This window comes from Balaenoptera ricei, chromosome 15, assembly GCF_028023285.1.
Source record: "Balaenoptera ricei isolate mBalRic1 chromosome 15, mBalRic1.hap2, whole genome shotgun sequence".
NCBI lineage: Eukaryota > Metazoa > Chordata > Mammalia > Artiodactyla > Balaenopteridae > Balaenoptera > Balaenoptera ricei.
This window is the reverse complement of record NC_082653.1, coordinates 51,738,249-51,758,341: the sequence shown is the minus strand read 5'-3', so window position 1 is coordinate 51,758,341 and position 20,093 is coordinate 51,738,249. Positions and strand designations below refer to the sequence as shown.

The 20,093-nt window shown below is 50.4% G+C and overlaps 2 protein-coding genes and 1 non-coding gene across 10 annotated transcripts in view; 1 reads left to right on the top strand and 2 right to left on the bottom strand.

The window, feature by feature from the left end:
- Positions 1–11,271, bottom strand: part of CRAMP1 (cramped chromatin regulator homolog 1) — a 59,212-nt gene extending 47,941 nt beyond the window's left edge. For 2 of the 3 annotated variants that reach the window (XM_059896164.1, XM_059896166.1), the window contains exons 1-2: positions 9,316–9,381; positions 8,610–8,956 (exon numbers count right to left, since the gene is read on the bottom strand). In XM_059896164.1, coding sequence (XP_059752147.1) covers positions 8,610–8,956; positions 9,316–9,335 — 367 coding nt within the window. In that variant the 5' untranslated portion in view covers positions 9,336–9,381. Of the gene's footprint in view, positions 1–8,609; positions 8,957–9,315; positions 9,382–11,018 lie in introns of those variants that run through there. The other variant, XM_059896165.1, reaches the window with a different exon arrangement.
- A 1,709-nt stretch (positions 11,272–12,980) lies between these two features.
- The window catches only part of IFT140 (intraflagellar transport 140), a 70,182-nt gene continuing 63,069 nt past the window's right edge, over positions 12,981–20,093 (top strand). For 2 of the 6 annotated variants that reach the window (XM_059898774.1, XM_059898769.1), the window contains exons 1-4: positions 13,164–13,445; positions 13,785–13,843; positions 16,870–17,047; positions 19,406–19,627. In XM_059898774.1, the coding sequence (XP_059754757.1) occupies positions 16,901–17,047; positions 19,406–19,627 (369 nt within the window). In that variant the 5' untranslated portion in view covers positions 13,164–13,445; positions 13,785–13,843; positions 16,870–16,900. Of the gene's footprint in view, positions 13,029–13,163; positions 13,446–13,784; positions 13,844–15,943; positions 15,959–16,712; positions 16,783–16,869; positions 17,048–19,405; positions 19,628–20,093 lie in introns of those variants that run through there. The other 4 variants (XM_059898773.1, XM_059898771.1, XM_059898770.1 and 1 more) reach the window with 4 other exon arrangements.
- TRNAE-UUC (transfer RNA glutamic acid (anticodon UUC)) lies at positions 18,438–18,509 on the bottom strand. Its single transcript has one exon. It is a non-coding gene; the product is annotated as a tRNA-Glu (tRNA).

The following is a 20,093-nucleotide window of genomic DNA, read 5'->3' as shown; positions in this document are numbered from 1 at the left end:
ATAAAATAAAAACCCCAGTTCCTCAGTCACACCAGCCACATTTCTAGTAGTCAAGTGTCCACATGTGGCCAGCGGCTCCTGTGCCGGACAGCACAGGACCTTACTATCACTGCAGAAAGTGCCACTGGCCAGTACTGTATTTGAATGTTCAACCTTCACGGTCCTAAACACACTGTTACAGAATAAGACATAATCAGGTTTAAAGCGTTTCACAGCTGCTCCCTTCCCATCCGGCAGGCACAACAGAACTGCACCTCAGGATCTCTGAGCTCCAGAGTGGGCGAAGGACGCACTGAACACGTGGTCTGACTTTGTCCATTCCTCACCAAACCGAACCAAACCCTGACCTAATTAATGAGCTTAGCACATCCCGAGATGTTTTCAACAGGTGTGGCAACTTAGAGCACATTTGCAGGGATAATCGGTTTCATTCCATTTCTAGTAGGTCAGAGACGCTTTGTTATGAGCTGAAGACTGGGTTATGAGTGCCGTTTAAACTCCACTCTCGGGACTTCCCTGGTGGTCCAGTGGCTAAGAGCCCCCGCTCCCAATGCAGGGGGCCCAGTTTCGATCCCTGGTCAGGGAACTAGATCCTGCGTGCCGAAACTAAGACCTGGCACAGCCAAGTAAATAAATATTTAATAAATAAATAAATAAACTCCACTCTCAAAAGAAGTTCTGGTTGATTTGGAGCCCAGAGTTCCTCATGTGTACTCATCTGAGGAAGGGCTGTCTGTCTATCTCTGCACCACCCACAACAAAGGATTTCAGTGTCATTTTCAACTTTTGACAAAACCCTCACTAAACTCTCTTTTTCCAAAACAATGGCAACTTGCTGACAGTCACAGCTCAGGTTTACCTTTGCCAGCCCATGCTGGTGTCAATATACTTGAAAGTAACACACACATATTGTTAAAAATCCTATAAGGCACACGTCTTGCTGGCTTTTGTGAAATTTCACTGGATTACAGCACTGGTGACCTGAGACACGGAGGATGAACAGTGAAGAAAAACAGAATGGAAGCATCACTGAGCTGAAAGGGACCTAAGGGGTAGTGCACAGAATACACCAAACCAGCAGATGGGAAAGAAGGTACAACAGTAAAAGTGGCTCCGTGGAGGCCCACAAGGCAGCCAACCACACTGCGGAGCAGCGAGCCACTCTCCCCCAGCCAGAGGTCAGATGCACAGATGCTCAGCCTCTCCTGCTCTCGTTTCAAAAACAGTATGTCCTCAGTAGAGGAAAATAAAGCAAAACGAACTTTCAGAAAAGAAAGCAAATCACCCTCAGGCAACCATTTCTAACATTTGGTGCTTGTCATTCTAGACCTTGAATGCTTTTTAAAAGTAAAGTAAAATCACAAAACTTTAGGGGGGAAGGAGAACATGGCACCTGGTACATCCCTGAAATTTCAGATGAGGAAGAGGAGACAGAGGCATCACCGCTTTACCTCAGGCTCCTTCAAGCAGAAAAAAAAACAGGAAGCAGGATCAGAGACACTGGTAGAACGAGATGGTGACTCAGGAAAAGTTCAGACAAAAACAGTGATGACCGAAGGGCGAAGACAGAGAAGCAAGCAAGGAGGACAGAAGCAGCAGGAAGGTAAGCGGGGGAGACAATTTTGAACAAGACTGAGTGGGCGTGGGGGCTCTCCGTGGGGGTGGGAGTGGGTGTGTGCCCAGCCAAAAGCACAGGGCCGAAGTCAACACTCTACCTGTGTCTGTGTTTCTGAGGCCATAAAGAGGGTTAGCGAGAGTCTGCACCGTGAGACGTCAGTATCCGAGGAACCAGAAGAGAAACGATGCACAAGAATGGGAGCCCCACAGCGAGCTCTGTGAAAGCAGGAAGAGCCGCACCAGGCGTCACACAGCAAAGGCTCAGTGAGAGCTTGGGAACTGACACGGCACAGGCTGAGGGCTCCACAGCTTGCCCTGCCCCTCGCCCACACAGGCCCCTGGGACCCAGTGCCTTCCCTCACAACCCACTTCAAGCCACAGTCCTCTAGCCGCTCAGGGGCCACCTGGCTTCTCCCCTTTCCCGTTTCTGCTGCCACTTTCCCAGGCCTGCTCCACACCACCTCTGAGCAAGGTGATCCTAACCAGCCCCTCTCTGGTCTCCCAGACAACCAACTCCGCCGCAGCCACTCTCCAGGGCTCACATTTGAGGGACACAGACGCATGGCCTCGGTCCACCTTTTCCCCTGCCCGCCCATCCATCCATCCACTCCGGACAAGCTAGACTGCCCGCCCTCCTCCACATGCACCCTCCCAACACCCAAGCAGCAGAGAACCACCCATCTGCCCGCCAGGGAAGCCCAGACGCAGGTGGAGCAGCCTACCCAACACGCTGCCACCCTGCCACCGTGCCCGCGGGCCTGGATGTGAGGAACACGGAGGTGCACAGCCCCACGGAGCATGTCCAGACGCCTGCTCCCTTCTGTCCCCATGGTGTGCAGTCACCTCTTTTCAGGACGGCGAAACGGAGGCGGGAAAGCCATACGGTCCCTGGGCAGCAGGAGCCAAACCAGAGCCCGGGACTCACACTCCACACCTGGGCGTTGTCCTCCTGGGACACATGACATCATGGTGGCTACCACCATGTCAAGGCTGCTTCAGTATTTACGACACACAGAGCCACAAAAGTCAGAAGCTAGAGGGAACTTGATCTCAACGTCCCCCTCAGTCTATGACAGATGAGGAAACAGGTTCAATGACTGCCTGGTGCCACCAGCCAGGGAGTGGCAGGGCTCAAGACTCCAGAGGATGCTGTGACTTAACTAGGGGAGACACAGAGGATGTCGTCACAGTCCATCACAGCACACAATCCCGTCCTGAGCCTTCCTCTGGAGCTTGCTGAACTTCTTTCCAAGCGATACATCAAAATCCCAGAGGGACGGAAGACCCGCCGAACTCAAAGGCGTCAGAAATGTCCATCCCAGCAGGGGACACACGGGCCTCCCTGACTGGCTCCACCCGCTCTGGACTAGAAGGGCATTCCTGGTGTCTTCGAGCCCACCCGCCCCTGCCCCCGCCCCAGCTCGGGGCACCTCCTGGCGCAGCAGAGAGCACAGCCTGGGAGGGGCGGCACACACCATGCGGTCCCAACACGGCCCCCTCAGGTCGCGGTCGGTCCAGATGGGAGGTGCGATGCCAAGGCTCCCAGAGGTGCTTCCGTGCCTCTCATAACACACACATCCGTGTCACATGCTGAACAGCCAGACGTGGCTCAGGGGACACCCTCCCTACCAGGGCCACGCAGAGGGGAAGACATCAAGCAAGCCAATTCCCAGTCAGAGTGTCACCCAACAGACAAATCCAAATGCCTCCCCTGGGCCCGCCACTGCCCCGAGAGCTGCAGGCCTCCCACCAGGATCCCTCCTGGGCATTCGTCGCTCCATCTGTCTCTAGGGTCCCTGTCCCGGGTCCCCCTCAGTGCCCTCCACATGCAGACCAGGGCCGGCCACCCTCCAAGACTTCCCGCTCCTCCCGCAAACATCTGAGAAAAACACAACTACAATCCCTGTGTTCCTACTAAAACGTATGCCCTCCTCATCGAATACTGTGAAGGTTTCCTAATGGTTTCTGTAAGTAATTCTTGATCTCCCACCCAAACCACAGACCCCGGGAACGTCTTCTTCTCCCAGCATTTCACACGTGGTTCTTCAGTGGTAAGAACACCGCCGTTACTTGATGTGATAAACTGCACACCACCCTCCAGGACAAAGCTGGTTTTCACATTTGTGACTCTACTATCTGAAATCACCCCTCTGCTATCCTAGTATCTTTGTATCACCAAAACAAGACACAACATACTACATGAAATGAAAATCCTGAAGTATGTATGGTTGGCAGGCACAAGACAATTCCAGACACTCACGAGACACCATGGAAACAACACTACTGTTGACATCAAAAGTCAAGGAAGTATTTGAAAATTAGCTCAGCCTTCAAACCAAAACGCAACTGTTACCTTATCTACTTGTCCATACTATCTATTCATATCTTTGACATGAAGCAAATGCCATCTGTATAACTCTGAACTGAATCATTCACCCAGAACCTCTGGTTTACGGGTATTTTCCTCTCTGTCCTGCACGGCTACATCATGGTCTCTGAAGTGGCCTGGGCCACAGGTCTCCTGACCTACTGTGCCCGGGGAGTGGGGGGGCTGTGTCACACAATAAGACCACGAGTCATGGTTGTCATGTCTTCCCCATACGTAGCATCACACAAGGAATGAGGTGTGTACTGGACAGAGGTGGGAGAATGTCCTGCCTTCCCTCCTCTTCTCCCAACAAGGTCTGAGGGCTTTCACAGAGCTTGACGTCCCCGCCCAGGTGGGACACTGGGATGACAGTTGTCATGTACTGGATCAGACCGGGCACAAGAACCACAGAGCTCCAGCCTTGGTGGTTTCGAGAGGGTCGGATGTGTCCCCCTGCCCTCGGAGTGTACAGGAAGCAGGGACTTCTCCACCCAGCTGCCCAGGCCTGGCCCAAGTGCCTGGTGAGGGAGGACAAGAGTGACCGCAGTGCAGACGGTAGGTGAAGCTACACCAAGCCTGGGGCCTCCGAGAAGCAAGGGCTAAGCAGAGCCCGCCAGGGAGACAATTGCCCTGACTTCGGGCACTGTACCCCAGGACCCCAGTCATCCTGCACAGCAGACTCCTTCGCCCCTGAGTTAAGGGAAGTGCAGCTTCAGCCACTGTCGCACCCGGCCCACTCTGAAAGTAAGGAACCTGAAGTTCAGGCAGGTCGAGCACCTCTCCTCTGCCCCCAGCTGAACCGGCCACAGGGGCTCTGGGTGGGGAAACCGGGTCTCCTGACTGCTGGCTCACCCTTCTTCCCTAAAGGACACCCTTCTCCCAAAGGTCGACCGCCTCAGGGTGAGGTACCTCATAAGATGTCTTTTAAAAACATCTAGAAGCTACAGGCAGGCCCCAGATTATGAAAAATATACTTTCTGTACACTGATTCACTGATTCTTAAGCACAAGCACAGTAAAGCCAGGTGACGCCACCCGACTGTGGAGACGGTGCATCTTAGGACTGGCTCCCCCAACTCTGTGGAACAAAGTTCCTGGGTGGGGGAGGGAAAGGGACAGCAATGGAAACAGAGGGTCTGACTCTGCCTCCACCTCAGGCATCCCCTCAGCCCAACTGTCCTGCCAGGGCAGCAGCTTGGGGGCATTCCTGGGACCTCTACCCCCTACCTCCCGACAGGTGACCTCCTCCCACCCTGTCCACCTGTTCAGACTCAGCCTGCAGCTCCCCTGACCTCGCAGCCAGGCACATTTTCCCTAAGAGAAGCCTGTTAACCAGCCACGCAGAGCTTCACAGCATTATTTATTGCGGTGAGGCAGGCACTAGCATTATCTCCATTTATAGACCAAGAAATTGAGATGCACTAGTTCGCCCAGAATCACCCAGATTGTGAACTGACGAAACGGGGAAGGGCATGAGGGCTCTGTTTCCTGGCCCATGTTTCCAAAGACTGTGAATCCAGTCTCAAGTGTGTCCTCAGGCCACTCTGGGCACATGGTAGGGCCAGAGGAGCATTTATTTTAGCATCAAGCAGATCCACTGGTTTCTGATCTGCAGCTTACCTTCTGTCTAGTTGAGCACGCTGTTTGAACAACAAACCTCAGTGTCTGCACACATTTAAAAGCTAAGCAACAGAGATGCAAGATGCTTGGTGCACTGGCGCTAAACCATTGCTACCTTCCCTTTACCAACTCAAAAAGAATTTAATTCAGACATGTACTACAAAAAAATTTATTTTTTACTGAAGTTGGCAAGAACCTATTCTTAATAAAAAAGAAAAAACATATTTGTGTGGAGAGAAGCCAAATGAGAACTTCCTTTCCTCCACAAGCCTTTTCCTCCCAAACCCACAGCAAAGTTCTCCATCCATTAAAATTGAAACTGGAAAGCGGTAAGTAATCAACCAAAGGAACCTCCCACAGTTGGGCTGTGATTATTTCTCAAATATAATGGAAATTTTATTTTTCTGAAGTGAAAAAACTGAAAAATGCCAGTACTGTTCACGCCCTTACTGGTCCATGCTCAACACTCCAGGTGTGGAGATTTCCAGGGTCTGTAAGACAAATAGCTCCTCCAAGAATCCTTTTCAAAGGTTATGGGCATGCTGTCACAACTGACCTTCTTTCTGCCTGTTAAGGGGGCCGTGAGGGAAGCAGAGGTTGCCCTGAGGCAGGAGGGGGGATGTCCTGGGCGTGGTGAGTGCATCCAAAGGAAGCTCAGGGCACATCCCAGAGGAGGCCTCACCAGAAAGTTCAAGGCCAGAAGCAGGCCAAGAAGTTCTGTGAAGCAGAAGAAACATGCTTTCTACTCCTCTCCTAAACGCCACCATTACAGTTTAGCTTTATTATTCACTTAAACAAACATCTGCTTGCTAAAATAGAAAAATGCGTAAGTCACAAGAAGCACAAATTCTAACAACTCTCCATTTTACTAGTGGAAAGTGGATTGCTGCTCCAAGCCACACCTTGGGCAAGAACCAAGAAGAGATCTGACACAAGGCTAATCCAGGAAACCTTCTCCATCCGAGCCACACTCAAGTATGCAAACGAAAGCAAACTTCTCCTCACCTGACTGCCAAAATTCTAACTAAAGTTTCAGCATCACTTCACCTCACATACAGGTAGCCATTTACAGGGGACAGAGCACTTTCACGCCAGCGCCTCATTTCATTTTAGCAGCCACACGTGGAGAGAGTGGAGCAGTCAGTCCCTGCTGTTCCTCCTTTCACAGGTGAGGATGCCTCTCCAAAGGAAAAGCAGGCTTGAGGTCAAGCAAGCAGACCAAGGTCAGAGGGCCAGAGGAACGAGGCCAAGAACTCTGATTGGACACCAGAGCCAGGGCTTCTGAAGCCACAAACAAACCCTCGAAGGAACCACAGCAGCTCACACATGATAACTTACACATATCTGTAACTGGGAACGAAAACCTGTTTTTTACAAAACAAAGCCAATAAAACAAATTAACATTTTCCTAATTGATCAGCAACTTTCACACCAAAATGTTTCTATGAGGCAAGTTTTGACTTCTGAAACATACAGAATTACCTTATACGTACATCTTCAAGTAAGTATACTTACATCAAAAATCTTTACCAAAAAACCAAGTAAGGCCATGATTTCAGAGGCCAGTCCTCCTCAGCTGAGAAAGAGGCAGAAGCAGCAAGCTTAACTGCACACATTTGGCCCAGATCTCCAAAATGTGTCCTCCATTAGCACCTGAGGTATTTCCTTCTTAAAATTATCAGGACCACGTAATAAATTTAAATTGCCATTTCCAAAGGAACTAAGTGACAGTTTTTTTCACGCAAAACTCACTAGAAAATGGTGTTACATTTGCTACCTATAAAAATGCTGCAAACGTGGCCTGAAACAAAAGAGATGTTAAGAACAATTCACTTGGACTTCTCTGGTGGCGCCGTGGTTAAGAATCCGCCTGCCAATGCAGGGGACACGGGTTCGATCCCTGGTCCAGGAAGATACCACGTGCCGCAGAGCAACTAAGCCCATGCACCACAACTACTGAGCCTGCGCTCTAGAGTCCGCGGGCCAGAGCAACTAAGCCCATGCACCACAACTACTGAGCCTGCGCTCTAGAGTCCGCGGGCCACAACTACTGAAGCCCGCGCACCTAGAGCCTGTGCTCCGCAACAAGAGAAGCCACCGCAATAAGCCCGCACACCGCAACGAAAAGTAGCCCCTGCTCGCCGCAACTAGAGAAAGCCCGTGCGCAGCAAGGAAGACCTAACACAGCCAAAAATAAATAAACAAATTTATAAAAAAAAAAAAAAAAGAACAATTCACTTGTACAATTAACAAAAAGCAGAGTGCTAAAATATAAATAGACACAAGCAGAAAACAATGGGGAACGGGCAGATTGGGAACAAAAAAGCCGTAATATTCTCAACAACCTGAGAATACCATGACAAATACTGTAGACTGTTACTCATTTACATCAGACCACAGATGTTTTCACCACTTACTACACCAGGGGAGATGTTTTCATGGCACCCAAGGAAACCTTAGTTGAAACTCAAGGGCCACATCTTGATGCCCTTAAAATTTTCAAGCCTAGCATACTTGAAGTGGAGGGTGATGAGCCCAAGTCAGACCCTTTGGATCACTCATTTTCGGCTTATCAATCTTTCCCCAAATGAGTTTCAAAAGCCCATTTCTTTGTTGTATTTCCACACATCTGAGTCTGGGGAAGAGATAACAGCACGTATTTTCTCAATCCATTTCTAAACTATTGTCTGCTGTTTAAAATAACCTACCATATAAATCATCAAGGAGCCTTTGGGGGGGGAAAAAAACAACCTTCAGAAATCTATTGTGTTTGCCCAAAGAAGGAATACTTACTGCCTCTTAACATAGTTTAAATACAGAAAGAAACAGTCTCTTTGGAGGAGAAAAGGGTCATGTCCCCCTGCAAAGTGCCACCCAAAGTGTGGGTGCTGGACAAATGTGGGAGCAGGAGCTGGGTGGAGGCAGGGAGGCGGGGAGGGAAGGGTCCCTTCTCCACCCCCGGGGAGTGCAGGGCACACCCTGCAAGGGGCTGGGGTTCCCCGTACCTTTTCCGCGGGGCCCTGAGCTGCCCGCGCTGCTGCTCCCCCCGGCGCAGGACGAGTCCTTCCTGAGCCTCTTGCTCTGCGGCCTCACGCTGGACCTGAGGAAGTGGTGCTGGTCCTGGGGGCAGGCGGGCGGCGGGGACGGGGCCTGCGGGCCGCCCGAGGGGGCCTGGGGGCCGTCGCCGCCGTCCCGGGGGGTCTTGCCGTCCCTCTTTGTGCCACCGTTCTCCTCGGCCGCGTCCCCACCGCCGGGCCCCTCTCCTTCCAGCGAGTCCTCATCGGCCGACCTCTTGCCCAGCCTCTTGAGCCCTTCCTCCCCGCCGCCGCCGTCTCCCAACTTCACTGTCATCCTGGCCGGGGAGGGGAAGAGGGGACCCCGGTGAGGCGCGCGGCCCGCAGCCTGCGAGAAGTTTAGCCGCACCGATCCCCTCTCAACATGGCCGCCGTTGTTTGTTCCAGATCCCCTCCCGCGGCCCGCCCGCCCCAGCCCGGCCAGCCGGGCCTGAGCCGCCGCCCGCCCGACCCCGGCCCGGACCCCCGCGCGCCCGCCCGCCCGACGTCCAGGAAACGGCGGCCGGCGGCGAGGAGGCGGCGGGGCGGCAGCTGGGCGGCCGCACCCGGACGGCCCTGCCCGTGCGGCGCCCCGGCCCGGGGTCGGGAAGGGGGCATGTGGCCCGGGCCGGGGTCCCGGGGTCCCGGAGCCACCTACCCAGCGGGCCCACGGCTCATGGCCTGCGCGCCGGGCAGCCCGCGCGCCGGCCTCGCTCCCAGCGCTGCCTGGGCCGGCCTGGCCTCCGCGCCCGCGTCCCCCGACCCCACCCCTCCCCGCCCCCCAAAACGCGCAGGACTCCGGGCCCGCGCACCTGCCCCGCAAGCCTGCCCCCAAAGTTAGCCCCGGAGCGGGGTCGAGGGACCCGGATCGACCCCGGCAGGGGAGAGGCGCGGGCTCGCCTGCGTGCACAGGGAACTCCATGGTGGCCCGCGCCTGCCGGTCCGCCTGCTTATTTTAAAGCAGACATAAAGAATAATAAGCTCGGGGTTTCTGGGAATCTTGCTTCGGAGGGTGGGATATGTGTGCTGCTGCGGGGATTTACTAAGTGAAAATGCTTTTGCAACAAAGGAGCCTGTTGCATGGAACAGGATGGAGCCACCTATGAAAGTGACAGCACAGTTATGTCCAGGTAAGAATGGATAGAAGAGAATTGTGTTAAAACTCTCGGTAACCATGAATAAAAATCTCGCATTAACTTTGTTACCCTCTGTTGTGAGCAATGTCAACAACAAAATGTGACAACTCTAAAATGTGGACCAAAAAGCAGATCCACTCAGTGTATGCAAAGAGAATCAGACACTATCAACATTGTAAACCCAGAAATAGTAATGTGTACATACGATGCAGCAAGAAAGATCAACAGGTGTTGATACTATGCCCAAACTCTGTTTGACATGCTCAACACGACTGCTGAGAATGGGAACATTTTCATTTTAAAGGAAAATGAGAGCAAGACATCAAGGCCAACAATGAAATACATTAACAGGAGTAAGGACCTTTCACAGAAAGATTTGGAAATGATTAAAATCATAACAATACCTGCTACTGCTCTTAAGTATTATGCCTCAAAACTATCTGTTACAGCATTCATCTGTTGAAATTGATGTCATAAATCACCTGAATTCATACCAGTTTAAAAAAAAAAAACCTGCCAAAGAATAGAACTATACAAGACAGATACTACCCAAACTTAAAGGACTTCATTGCACAGGACATCTCACTATTCACTTATCCTATCCATTTCTACTTAAGAAACCTGAAAATATCCTAAAGGGCCTTCCTCTGGGTTATAATGTGGAAAACCCTATTCCCAGGGACCTATCATCCCAAAGCTACCCACATAACCCAGGACCCGGGCAAAGGTTACATCAGCTACAACAGAATAAACTTGCCCGTTCGCCAGGTTGAATATTGGAAGACACTAAACTGAATACAAAAGAACGTTGCTTTTCAGAATTAAAAGGATATTAACACATTTCAGAGTTTTCCCTGAAGGGAAAAGGAAAACATGGAGATGGAATCCTTTTACCGAATACCTCCAACCCTACTTCCTGACCGTACACACAGGTGGGATCACCTCAAACCCAATCCCGGCTGGACACCATTAGCCACATTCCGTGAAAGGAAAAGCAAAACCTTCCCTCTCCGGCGGATTTCTGGCTGCACACAAAGAGCGCTGTCAACGCAACACTTCTGAGTCCGAGCTCCCGCTAGCCGCCCCGACAAAGCACCGCGTACGTAACCACCGCCGCCAGGGCTTAGGCCACTTCTCCCTCAGCCCCGCTCCGGCTGGGAGCCGGGCCTCGCCGTGACAGCCGGTTGGGGCGGCCCACCGCACCCGAGCCGCAGCCTCCCGTCACCTTTTTCATCAAAGCCTCGCAGCAGCCTGGATTCCCGGGCCCCCCGGGGTCCTGTCGGGCAGCCCCGGCCCCCAAGCGCCAGTTGCTGAGAGGCCGCAACGCCGGTGTGGTCCTCCCGCCTTGGAAGCAGTCGCCGAGCGGTCCTCGCCCCGGCACGTCCCCTCCGCTGCCGGCGTGCGGCTGACGGGGCTGCGGGCGCCGGTGCTGCGGCCGCTCAGCCTCACAGAGGCCCAGCCCGCGGCGCACAGGAGCAGTTCCGGCTACGGCGGCCGGCGAAGTCCGCGGGGCCGACGCGAGGGGCGGGGCCGGGGTGGCGGGAGCGCGGGGCGGGGCGGGGCGACGCGCGCGGGACCGAGCACGCCGAGGTTTCCAGCGGGCGCGCCCCCTCAGGGGCGCTCCCATTGGTCGGCGGCGGGAGCGCGCGCTTGCACGCACGGACGCTGGGCGGGGTCGGAGGGCGGGCCCGCAAAGCGGGTAATGTTGTGACGCCAGTCTCGCGGCAGTGCGGACTGGTACGTCTCTCCGGATTGGTGAATCGACAGCCAATAGAGTGAGAGCCTAGGCTGTGATTGGCCCGGGCCGTGTTGACGGATGCGTGAGAAGAAAACGCCGCCTGAGCTCAGAGTCTTGAATCCGGCGCGAACCGGGTTTTTAACTAAAAAGTGTAAAAGTGTAACTGAGGCAGATAAACACACCCTTTATTGGCTTGAATGCATGCTTTTAAAGTTCCTTAGCGTTGCGGCTGGTGCTGGGCACTTAGGTTGTTTTTCTTCGTTTAAGGAGAAAAAGGAGTGTTTTAAATTCTAGTGTTCATGGCCCCTGATAAGAGCGATGGTGTTTAAGGGTACAAACTTGTAAGGAGTAGTATCTAATGCACGGTATAATGGATACAGACAATAATATTGTACTATATGTAATGTGATAAGTATCTCTACATGCTACTCATATAATATACAAATGTATCAAAGCAACGTTCTGTATACCTTAAACTTACGCAATGTTAAATGTCAAATTTATTCAATAAAATTCTAGTGTTTATGAAAATGGGGTTTTTTAAAATAGAATTTTCCTTGTATGTGTGTGATCCAGCGCCTAGCTCCTCCGATTAGGTAGTACCTACATTTTCCTATTATTTTTTTATTTGTTTAACAGTGTGGACCTTTTTGCTGCTTTTTGCTATAGTAAGTTTTTTAAATAAATGACATTACTTTTTTTTTTTCCAAAATTAGTTTAACCCACCAGACCGTTATAGGCCAGGGCAGCACGTTGCTAATGCCTTAGGGAATGCAGTCCGCCGCAAGGGTTAGAAACCAGGTTAGTTTCTAACCGGATGAACTCGTATCGTTGGCTACTATTTTCTCTCCAATGGCGTCCATAAGGCCCCCAAAGCACTGAGCGCATGTCATAAGTTAACAGCTTCAAGGAACCATATTGAATCAACTGGCTTTACTCATAAATTCTTTTGAACGACACCCTCCTCGAGACAAAAAAGACAAAGCAGAGTCTAGCAAACCTTTTAGGGTCCAAAAGACCCAGCAATAAGATTAACCAGAGAAGAAAGAATCTTAAATATGGCGTTCCGTTTCTTTCCCAGTCTCTCTGCTGCCTTCCTCCACCTGACTGACCTACGCGGTTGGAAACGTAACTACAGGTGCGGGTCCCCAGCCGGCCGTGTATTCCTATCACATCTAGAAGAATTTATCAGCTTCCCTTCTCTGCGCGGAAAGGCATATCCTGGCCTCTTGGCCCCCCTCTACGAGCTAGCGTTTTTAAGTCTAGATAGCGGCCGCGAAGTGGGTAAATTGCCCTGCAGCACCGCGGAGCTCGTCACCCGCTGGAAGAATCCTGCCCTCGGCTCCGCACGAACATTCCCGATCGTCTTCGGCTCTTTCCGGCCTCTCGTGGAGCTTCGGGCGGCCTCGGCGTCCTCTAGCTCAGCTTCGGCTGTATCCGCCTTGGGCTCGCAGCCGTTGTCCCGGCAACGCGCGGCGGCGCTGCGGCCCAGCCAAGGTGAGTGCGGTCCCCGGCCCCGGGCCCAGGAGCAGAGGATCTGGGGGCCAGGAGCCGGGGAGGAGGGCGACGATGAGGCGGGGCCGGGGAGGGGCTCGGGAGGCCGGGGCGGCTCGCGGTGTCGGGCGGTTCCGGGGGCCTGGAGCCTGGGGCCGGGAGGAGGGCAACGCCGAAGTGCGCGGGACCCCCTTCGCGCGCCCTCCCGGATTATTTTCGTCCAGAGATCCTGCTTGGGCCGAGCGCCCGAGCTTGTGGCTGGTCAGGCTGAGGCTTGGGGGTGCGGGGCGGGCGTCCGAACGGTCAGCGCGAGACAAGGACCACCTCCGGCGCAGACAGGTCTGACTGAGGGCCGCGTGGCTGTGCGAGGCCCGGAGGAGCTGACCCGGTGGCGAGGAGGCGGCTCCGGAGGCGCTCGCGGTAACACTGGGCCTGGGAGGGAATCAGAAAACCACCTTTTCTGCGCTGTCAGTCCTGCGGCCAGGGGAACCGCACGCATGGTCCAAACCAGAGATGGCGTTCCTTCTTGTCCATGGGATGCAGCTATGACCCTGCACTGCCAAGGCCCCGGGGGCTGTGGTGGGGGCGGTGGTGAGGCTTTTCGGGGTGGCCCCTAGTGCCCACACCTCTCCACTCTGCCGCCATTGCCTCTAAGTCCTCTGGTTCCCTCCCGCAGCATCTCCAAGCAGTAATGCAACTGAAGTGATCCTTAGTACCACGAGCCGCTCAATTGAAAGACCTTAACATTTTCTTTCCCAGAAGGTGGTTTAACGGAGGCGTAAAGACCTTGCACCGCTGGAGGTGAGAGGATCAAATCGGTGAGAACAAATGGAATTTTTTTCTTTTCCCCAAAATTTATATATTGCCAAATCGCCTTATGTTCTAGAGACCCTGAGTTTGTTTTAAGGAACAAAACAAACTTGTGTTTCTGAACTGATGCCATTAATAGATGCCATTAGGTCACTATTTTATTGTTAGTCATCTCTTCTCATTATGTTTTTTTTTTTTTTATTAATTTATTTGGTTGTGCCGGGTCTTAATTGTGGCAAGCGGGCTCCTTAGTTGTGGCATGCAGACTCTTAGTTGTGGCATGCATGTGGGACCTAGTTCCCCGACCAGGGATTGAACTCGGGCCCCCTGCATTGGGAGTGCAGAGTGTTAACCAATGCACCACCAGGAAGTCCCGCTCCTTATGTTTACATTGGTAACTTCTTTTGTAATTATGCAGGTAATATTTATTCATTGTAGAAAAATGTTAAAACACAGGTGAAAGGAATGATGAGCAATCACATATACACTGTAAAAAAATAGACTCATTCACCCTGGACTTCACCCACCCTGGATTTAACCCCCTTTTTACAACTGTTCCAGGGCTGGGGATGCTCCGATGGCCCCTCACCCTGTGGGGCAGATAATCTGGTAGGGAGTGGAGGATGGTCAGTCAAACACACATTTACAGTAAACTCTGAATGCAGCAGTGGAGAAATGCAGGGTTCTATGAGGACTCTGGGCAGAAGCACTGGACAACCTAGAAATCAAGTCCAAGAGCTCAATGGTGGAAAAGAGGCTTCTTGAGTACCCAAAGCAGGGGTGTCGGGGAGAGAGCTTCTGGGAAAGCCCCAGGCAGGAAGAAAGTAATTTAAAGATCTTTCAGCATACTTGCTTTTTACAAAGTTATGTTTGAAATAAAAGATAGAGGAAATCAGGTTTAACTTTTTCAAGTGCTGTTATAATTCTTTCTCTATCATTACAACAAAATTAATATGTTACTCATTTTTCCAAGGCATATTTTCAGAAAGTAAACTTTTTAAACATGAATAAGAATTTCCCATAGCCCAGAATTTAGACCCTTGATTGGATGCAACACATTAAAACTCACTTTAAAAGGTTTCCTTGCTGCATTAAACTGCCCAGTTTTTAACCTGGTGTGTCTCGTTGTCAGTGGCTCTGTGTGAACATTTGCATGAAGTCTTTACTCAAGGAAGCCAGAGCCCTGACCAGTGTGCATGCCCCTAAGTGATGTGTGCAGGACCCAGATCCTGCCCTCTCCCCTGACTCCAGCCCCACATCCCCCTGCTCCTCTGGCCAGTGTCCAGCTGCTCCACTAGGAGTGCTGAATGGGTTGCTCTTCAGCTTGTGGTGGGTATATATCAGGGTATATATTCGTAAGAGAAAGATAAACATTTGAAATGTGACTGTTCATTTCTACCCACCTGCCTTCTAGCTTCTGGAAGAACAGGGTTTCCCTCTTTAGACCCAATCTGAGCCTTCATGGCTTCCTCTGATACAACTATTGTATTGCTAAAAGCAAATGGCATAGTCCATTCCCTACTCTAATGATAGAATTTTGCAGGTGCTGGATAACTTTTTTGCACAATTTTTTTGTTGTGGTTAAATATACATAATATAAGATTTACTATTTTAACCGTTTGTAAGTGTACAGTTCAGCAGCGGCATTAAGTACATTCACGTTGTTGTGCAGTCATCACCACCATCCATCTCCAGAATTTTTTTCATCTTCCCAAACTGAAACCTTGTATACAATAAACTCTAATACCCCATCCCTGCCTGCAGCAGGCCCTGTCAACTACCAACCTACTTTCTGTCTCTATGAATTTGATGACTCTAAGTACATTATATAAGTGAATCATACAGTATTTGTTCTTTTGTGTCTGGCTTATTTCACTTCTTCTAGGTTCATCTATGTTGTAACATGTGTCAGAATTTCATTCCATTTTAAGGCTGAATAATACTCCATTGTATGAATATACCACATTTTGTTTATTCATTCATTTGTCGATAGACATTTGGGTTGTGTCCACCTTTTTACTATGAATAACACTGCTATGAATATTGTGTTCAAATATCTGTTCAGATCCCTGCTTTCAATTCTTTTAGGTATATATCCAGAACTGGAATTGCTGAATTATATGGTAATTCTATGTTTGATATTTAGAGACCCACCATACTGTTTTCTACAGCATCTGTACCATTTTACACTCCTACCAAAAGTGCACAAAGGTTCCAATTGCTCCACATCCTCACCAAAACTTTTTACTTTCTGTTTTTCTGATAATAGCCATCCTAATGGGGATGAAGTTGAATAATTTTAAATGATAGCAAACCAACTCACAAATAGGCTTTTCTCTGCTAGTTAGCTTCCCCAAACTGACTGTAGGATGTGAAAAAGTGTGCAGTAGTCAGACTGTCATTCCATTCACCTTCCTACCCTTCCCACAAAGGGACAATATGCACATCTTTTCCAGGAAAGAAAGAAAGATGTTTAGTTCATGTAACTGATGAAGTTCATCTTCTCCCCAGTTGCTCTGGCTTTGCTTCTTTGACTCCCTAGCAAATGAATCCTTTTGCTCCTGACACCTCAGAGGAAGGCAGGGACAGCCTTGGTTTTCTATCAGAAATTGGGTGCTAGGTTTTTGTGTACATTTCTCTTCTGTGAAGCAGTTTGCTTTTTTTGTTTGTTTGTTTGTTTGTTTGGAAATGTTGCTTAACGGGGAGCTATAGAAATATAAATTGTCCTTATTATGATTGGGATAAAAATGATCAAGGTTTACACATGTAGTCTAGTCCACGGGGCTTTTCTTTATTGTTTTGATGGCAGTATGTGTTATTCTTTTCCATCGTTCCAGGTCTAATCCCTTGCCTCTAATTGTATATTTTTCCTGTTAGAGACCTCTTCCACATAAAATTGCCTGTATTGGTCTGAAGGGGTGCTGATAAGTTGCCGAATGTCTTGTAGGTTTGTGATGCTTCTTTTTCCTAATTCTATATATAGTAGTTTTGTTTTGTTCAAGACCAACAGGACTTGGTTGTCTTTTCCCTCCAGGTTTCAGCCCTGACCAGGCCTGCATTTCGTCATGGCCCTCTACTTTGACCACCGCATAGAAGCCCCAGATGCAGTTGGGTCTCCCTCCCACATCAGTTGGCACCCCGTTCACCCATTCCTGGCAGTCGCTTCCATTAGCACAGCCTCAGGAGGCAGTGTGGATATATATCAGGAGCAAGTGAGTGCGGAAAGCAGCAATTCTGACTGCAGTAGCTTCTGGCTTTTGTCTCTCTTTTGTTTGTGTTTGTGTGTGTTTCTCACTGAGGTCCAAACTCCCAATATTATAAAAGCCCTATTATGTGAATAACTCTTTTACCCCTGCTATTTAGTTTTGGGGACATATTTAGGAATGCTCAAGGCAGAATCCACAGTCAATTCACGGTCACCAGCAGGGTTGTCTGTCCATCCTTCTCCAGCCTCCCGTTGGCCATTCGAAACTATTTGTTTCCTGGAGCTGCCATAACAAATTACCACAAACTGGGTGACTTAAAACAACAGAAATTTATTCTCTCATAGTTCTGGAGGCCAGAAGTCTCCAACAACAGGTTAGCAGGGCCCTGCCCTCTCCGAAGGCTCTAGTGGAGGATTTGTTCCGTGCTTCATATTAGCTTCCAGTGTAGCCAGCAGTCCTTGGTGCTCCTCGGCTGGGACCTGTATCACTCCAGCCTCTCCCTCCATCCTCACACAGCCACCTGCTCTGTGTGGCCATGTCTCTTTCCTCCTCACATAAGGGCACCAGTCGTACTGGACTAGGGCCCACTCTAATGACCTTGTCTTAACTTGATCATCTGCAAAGACCCTATTTTCAGATAAGGTCACATCACAAGTACCAGGGGTTAGGACTTCAACACATCTTTTTGGGGTGCACAATTCAATTCATAACAAACTTTCTAGACGCTCCTCCTACTTCACCAAGAAAGATGGATTTCCTTTCCCACTCCCTCCTCTGCCCTCTGCAGTCTCGATGTCACCCCTGAAATTTCACCCAAGCAGCCACACTCATCAGCGATGGCTACATAACGTGTCCTGCTGTCCCTGCCCCCCACACATTCCACCCTCCTGTAGGTCCTCCGGAGAGCACCCCCGAGGGTCTTCCTCACCCGGCCCCCTTCATCCAGGCCACCCCCTTCCCCGCCGGGCCCTCCAGCCTTCCCCCCGTCCCAGACAAGCCTGCCGTTGGCCCCCCTCAGAGCACATCCAGGCCTCTTCTCCCTCTTATTTCCTCCTCCTGGGGTTGCATTACCATCTATCAGTGGATGACTTACAAGCCTGCGGCTCCAGCCCACCAGTCCCCCCCAACCCCTTAGCAAGCCCTCCCCTCACGCTCCACAAAGGGCAAACCCTCCTGGTATGCTCATCTTGGTCTCATCCCAGGTGTGGGTCAGTATTTGGCCCCAGTGCCAAGCACAGTGTCGCCAACTATTTCAGAGTAGATGCCTCCCTTCTGGGAGTCAGACAGCTCTCCAATATGTATCATAAAATTTTCTTTAGAGTAAATATTATTAAATCCAAAATAATAGCAATTTTAGATTTTTTTTTTCTGCACCGTGCAACTTGTGGGATCTTAGTTCCCCAACCAGGGATTGAACCTGGGCCACGGCAGTGAAAGTGCCAAGTCCTAACCACTGGACCACCAGGGAATTCCCTAGATAAAATTTTAAATTTTAGAAAAAATATACTGTTACAAAACAAAGTGTACTTCCTGTGTTTCTGATTGGCACAAGGAGACCATTAGGATTTCAAAATAATGATTTATTGGATGATAATGAGGTCACAGATGTAGCAGGTGTAACTGAGTTTGCTAGGAAGAGCCCAGTAGAAGTACTGAGAACAAACTGAATTAATCTCTGAAAACACGTTTATACCTTAAACCTACTGCCTTAGAAAATTCTAGAAAACACAAGAATATACCAGCACGTATTCAATTAGCTGTCACAGCAATGACATCATCACACATCACAGAGCTCCGGAAAACTGCACTGTACACTCATGAGAGAACGAGAGTTAACAGGGCAGATCATGTCTTCATATCATCCTGAACATGACTTTGGCGTCGCAGACCGCAAAAACATTCTCGGGTCACCTCACTACACTTTGAGAACCTTGGGTCAACACACTTCACCCACTGGCCCACAGCTTCTTTTTGTAAATAAAGTTTTATTGAACTCCCTGGCGGTCCAGTGGTTAGGACTCAGAGCTTCCACTGCAGGGGGCCCAGGTTTGATCCCTGGTCAGGGAACTAAGATCCCGCAAGCCACACGGCGTGGCCAAAAAAATAAATAAATAAAAATAGACGGAAAAAATTTTTAAGTAAATAAAGTTTTATTGATAAACTGGTCCATGGGGTCAGTTGAATGTTTACGCTTTCATAGTTCAGCCGAGGCAAGATGGGTGTTTCTATGAAAATTAAATAGAATATTTCCTTAACAAACTGCTCATTATGTCCTCTAGCTGATGTCATTCCACTGATGAGGCAGAAATTCTTAGAGTAGCGGCCACTCCCCGTAAAATAAAGAATTTACCTCGTGTGTCACAGGGTGAGTGCGTGCCAGACACGCATATCGAGAGGTCGTTCCGGGTCACCTCCCTCTGCTGGCACCCGACGCGGCTGATCCTGGCTATTGGCTGGGAGACCGGAGAAGTGGTCATATTTAATAAGCAAGACAAGGAGCAGCATGCGGTCCCCCTGACGCAAATCGCCGACATCACCGTCCTCAACTGGAGCCCCAACGGGAACTGCCTGGTGTCGGGGGATAGGGTGAGCAGACATGCTGAGACACTGACTTCAGATCTCTGCATTGCCCTGTCCATGCTCTTAGGGACCAAATTATTAGAAACTTGGCGGTTGCCGAGTTCAACTGATTTTGTCGGCTGTCATGGCAGCTTTTGTTTTATATTGGGAGGAAGGTTTGAATGTTATATTCTACCATCTCACTCTGTGGCAAAAGTTTGTAATTTTTTAAATGAACGTTTCTAGGTACGTACATTCACAAAGATGGGGTGGTGCTTCATGTACCCCCAAACCCCACCTTCCCTGAGCACACCGCTTCGTTGCCTAGGAGTCCCTGGTGCTGATCATCTGGCCCAGGGCTTCCTAAGCAGGTCAGTTTGCCCCCAGGGGACACTTTGCTGTGTGTGGGGAGACTTTTTGTTGTCACAGTGGTGGTGGTGGGGTTGCTTTCTACTGGCATCTGGTGGGTGGAGGCCAGAGATACTGCTCAACA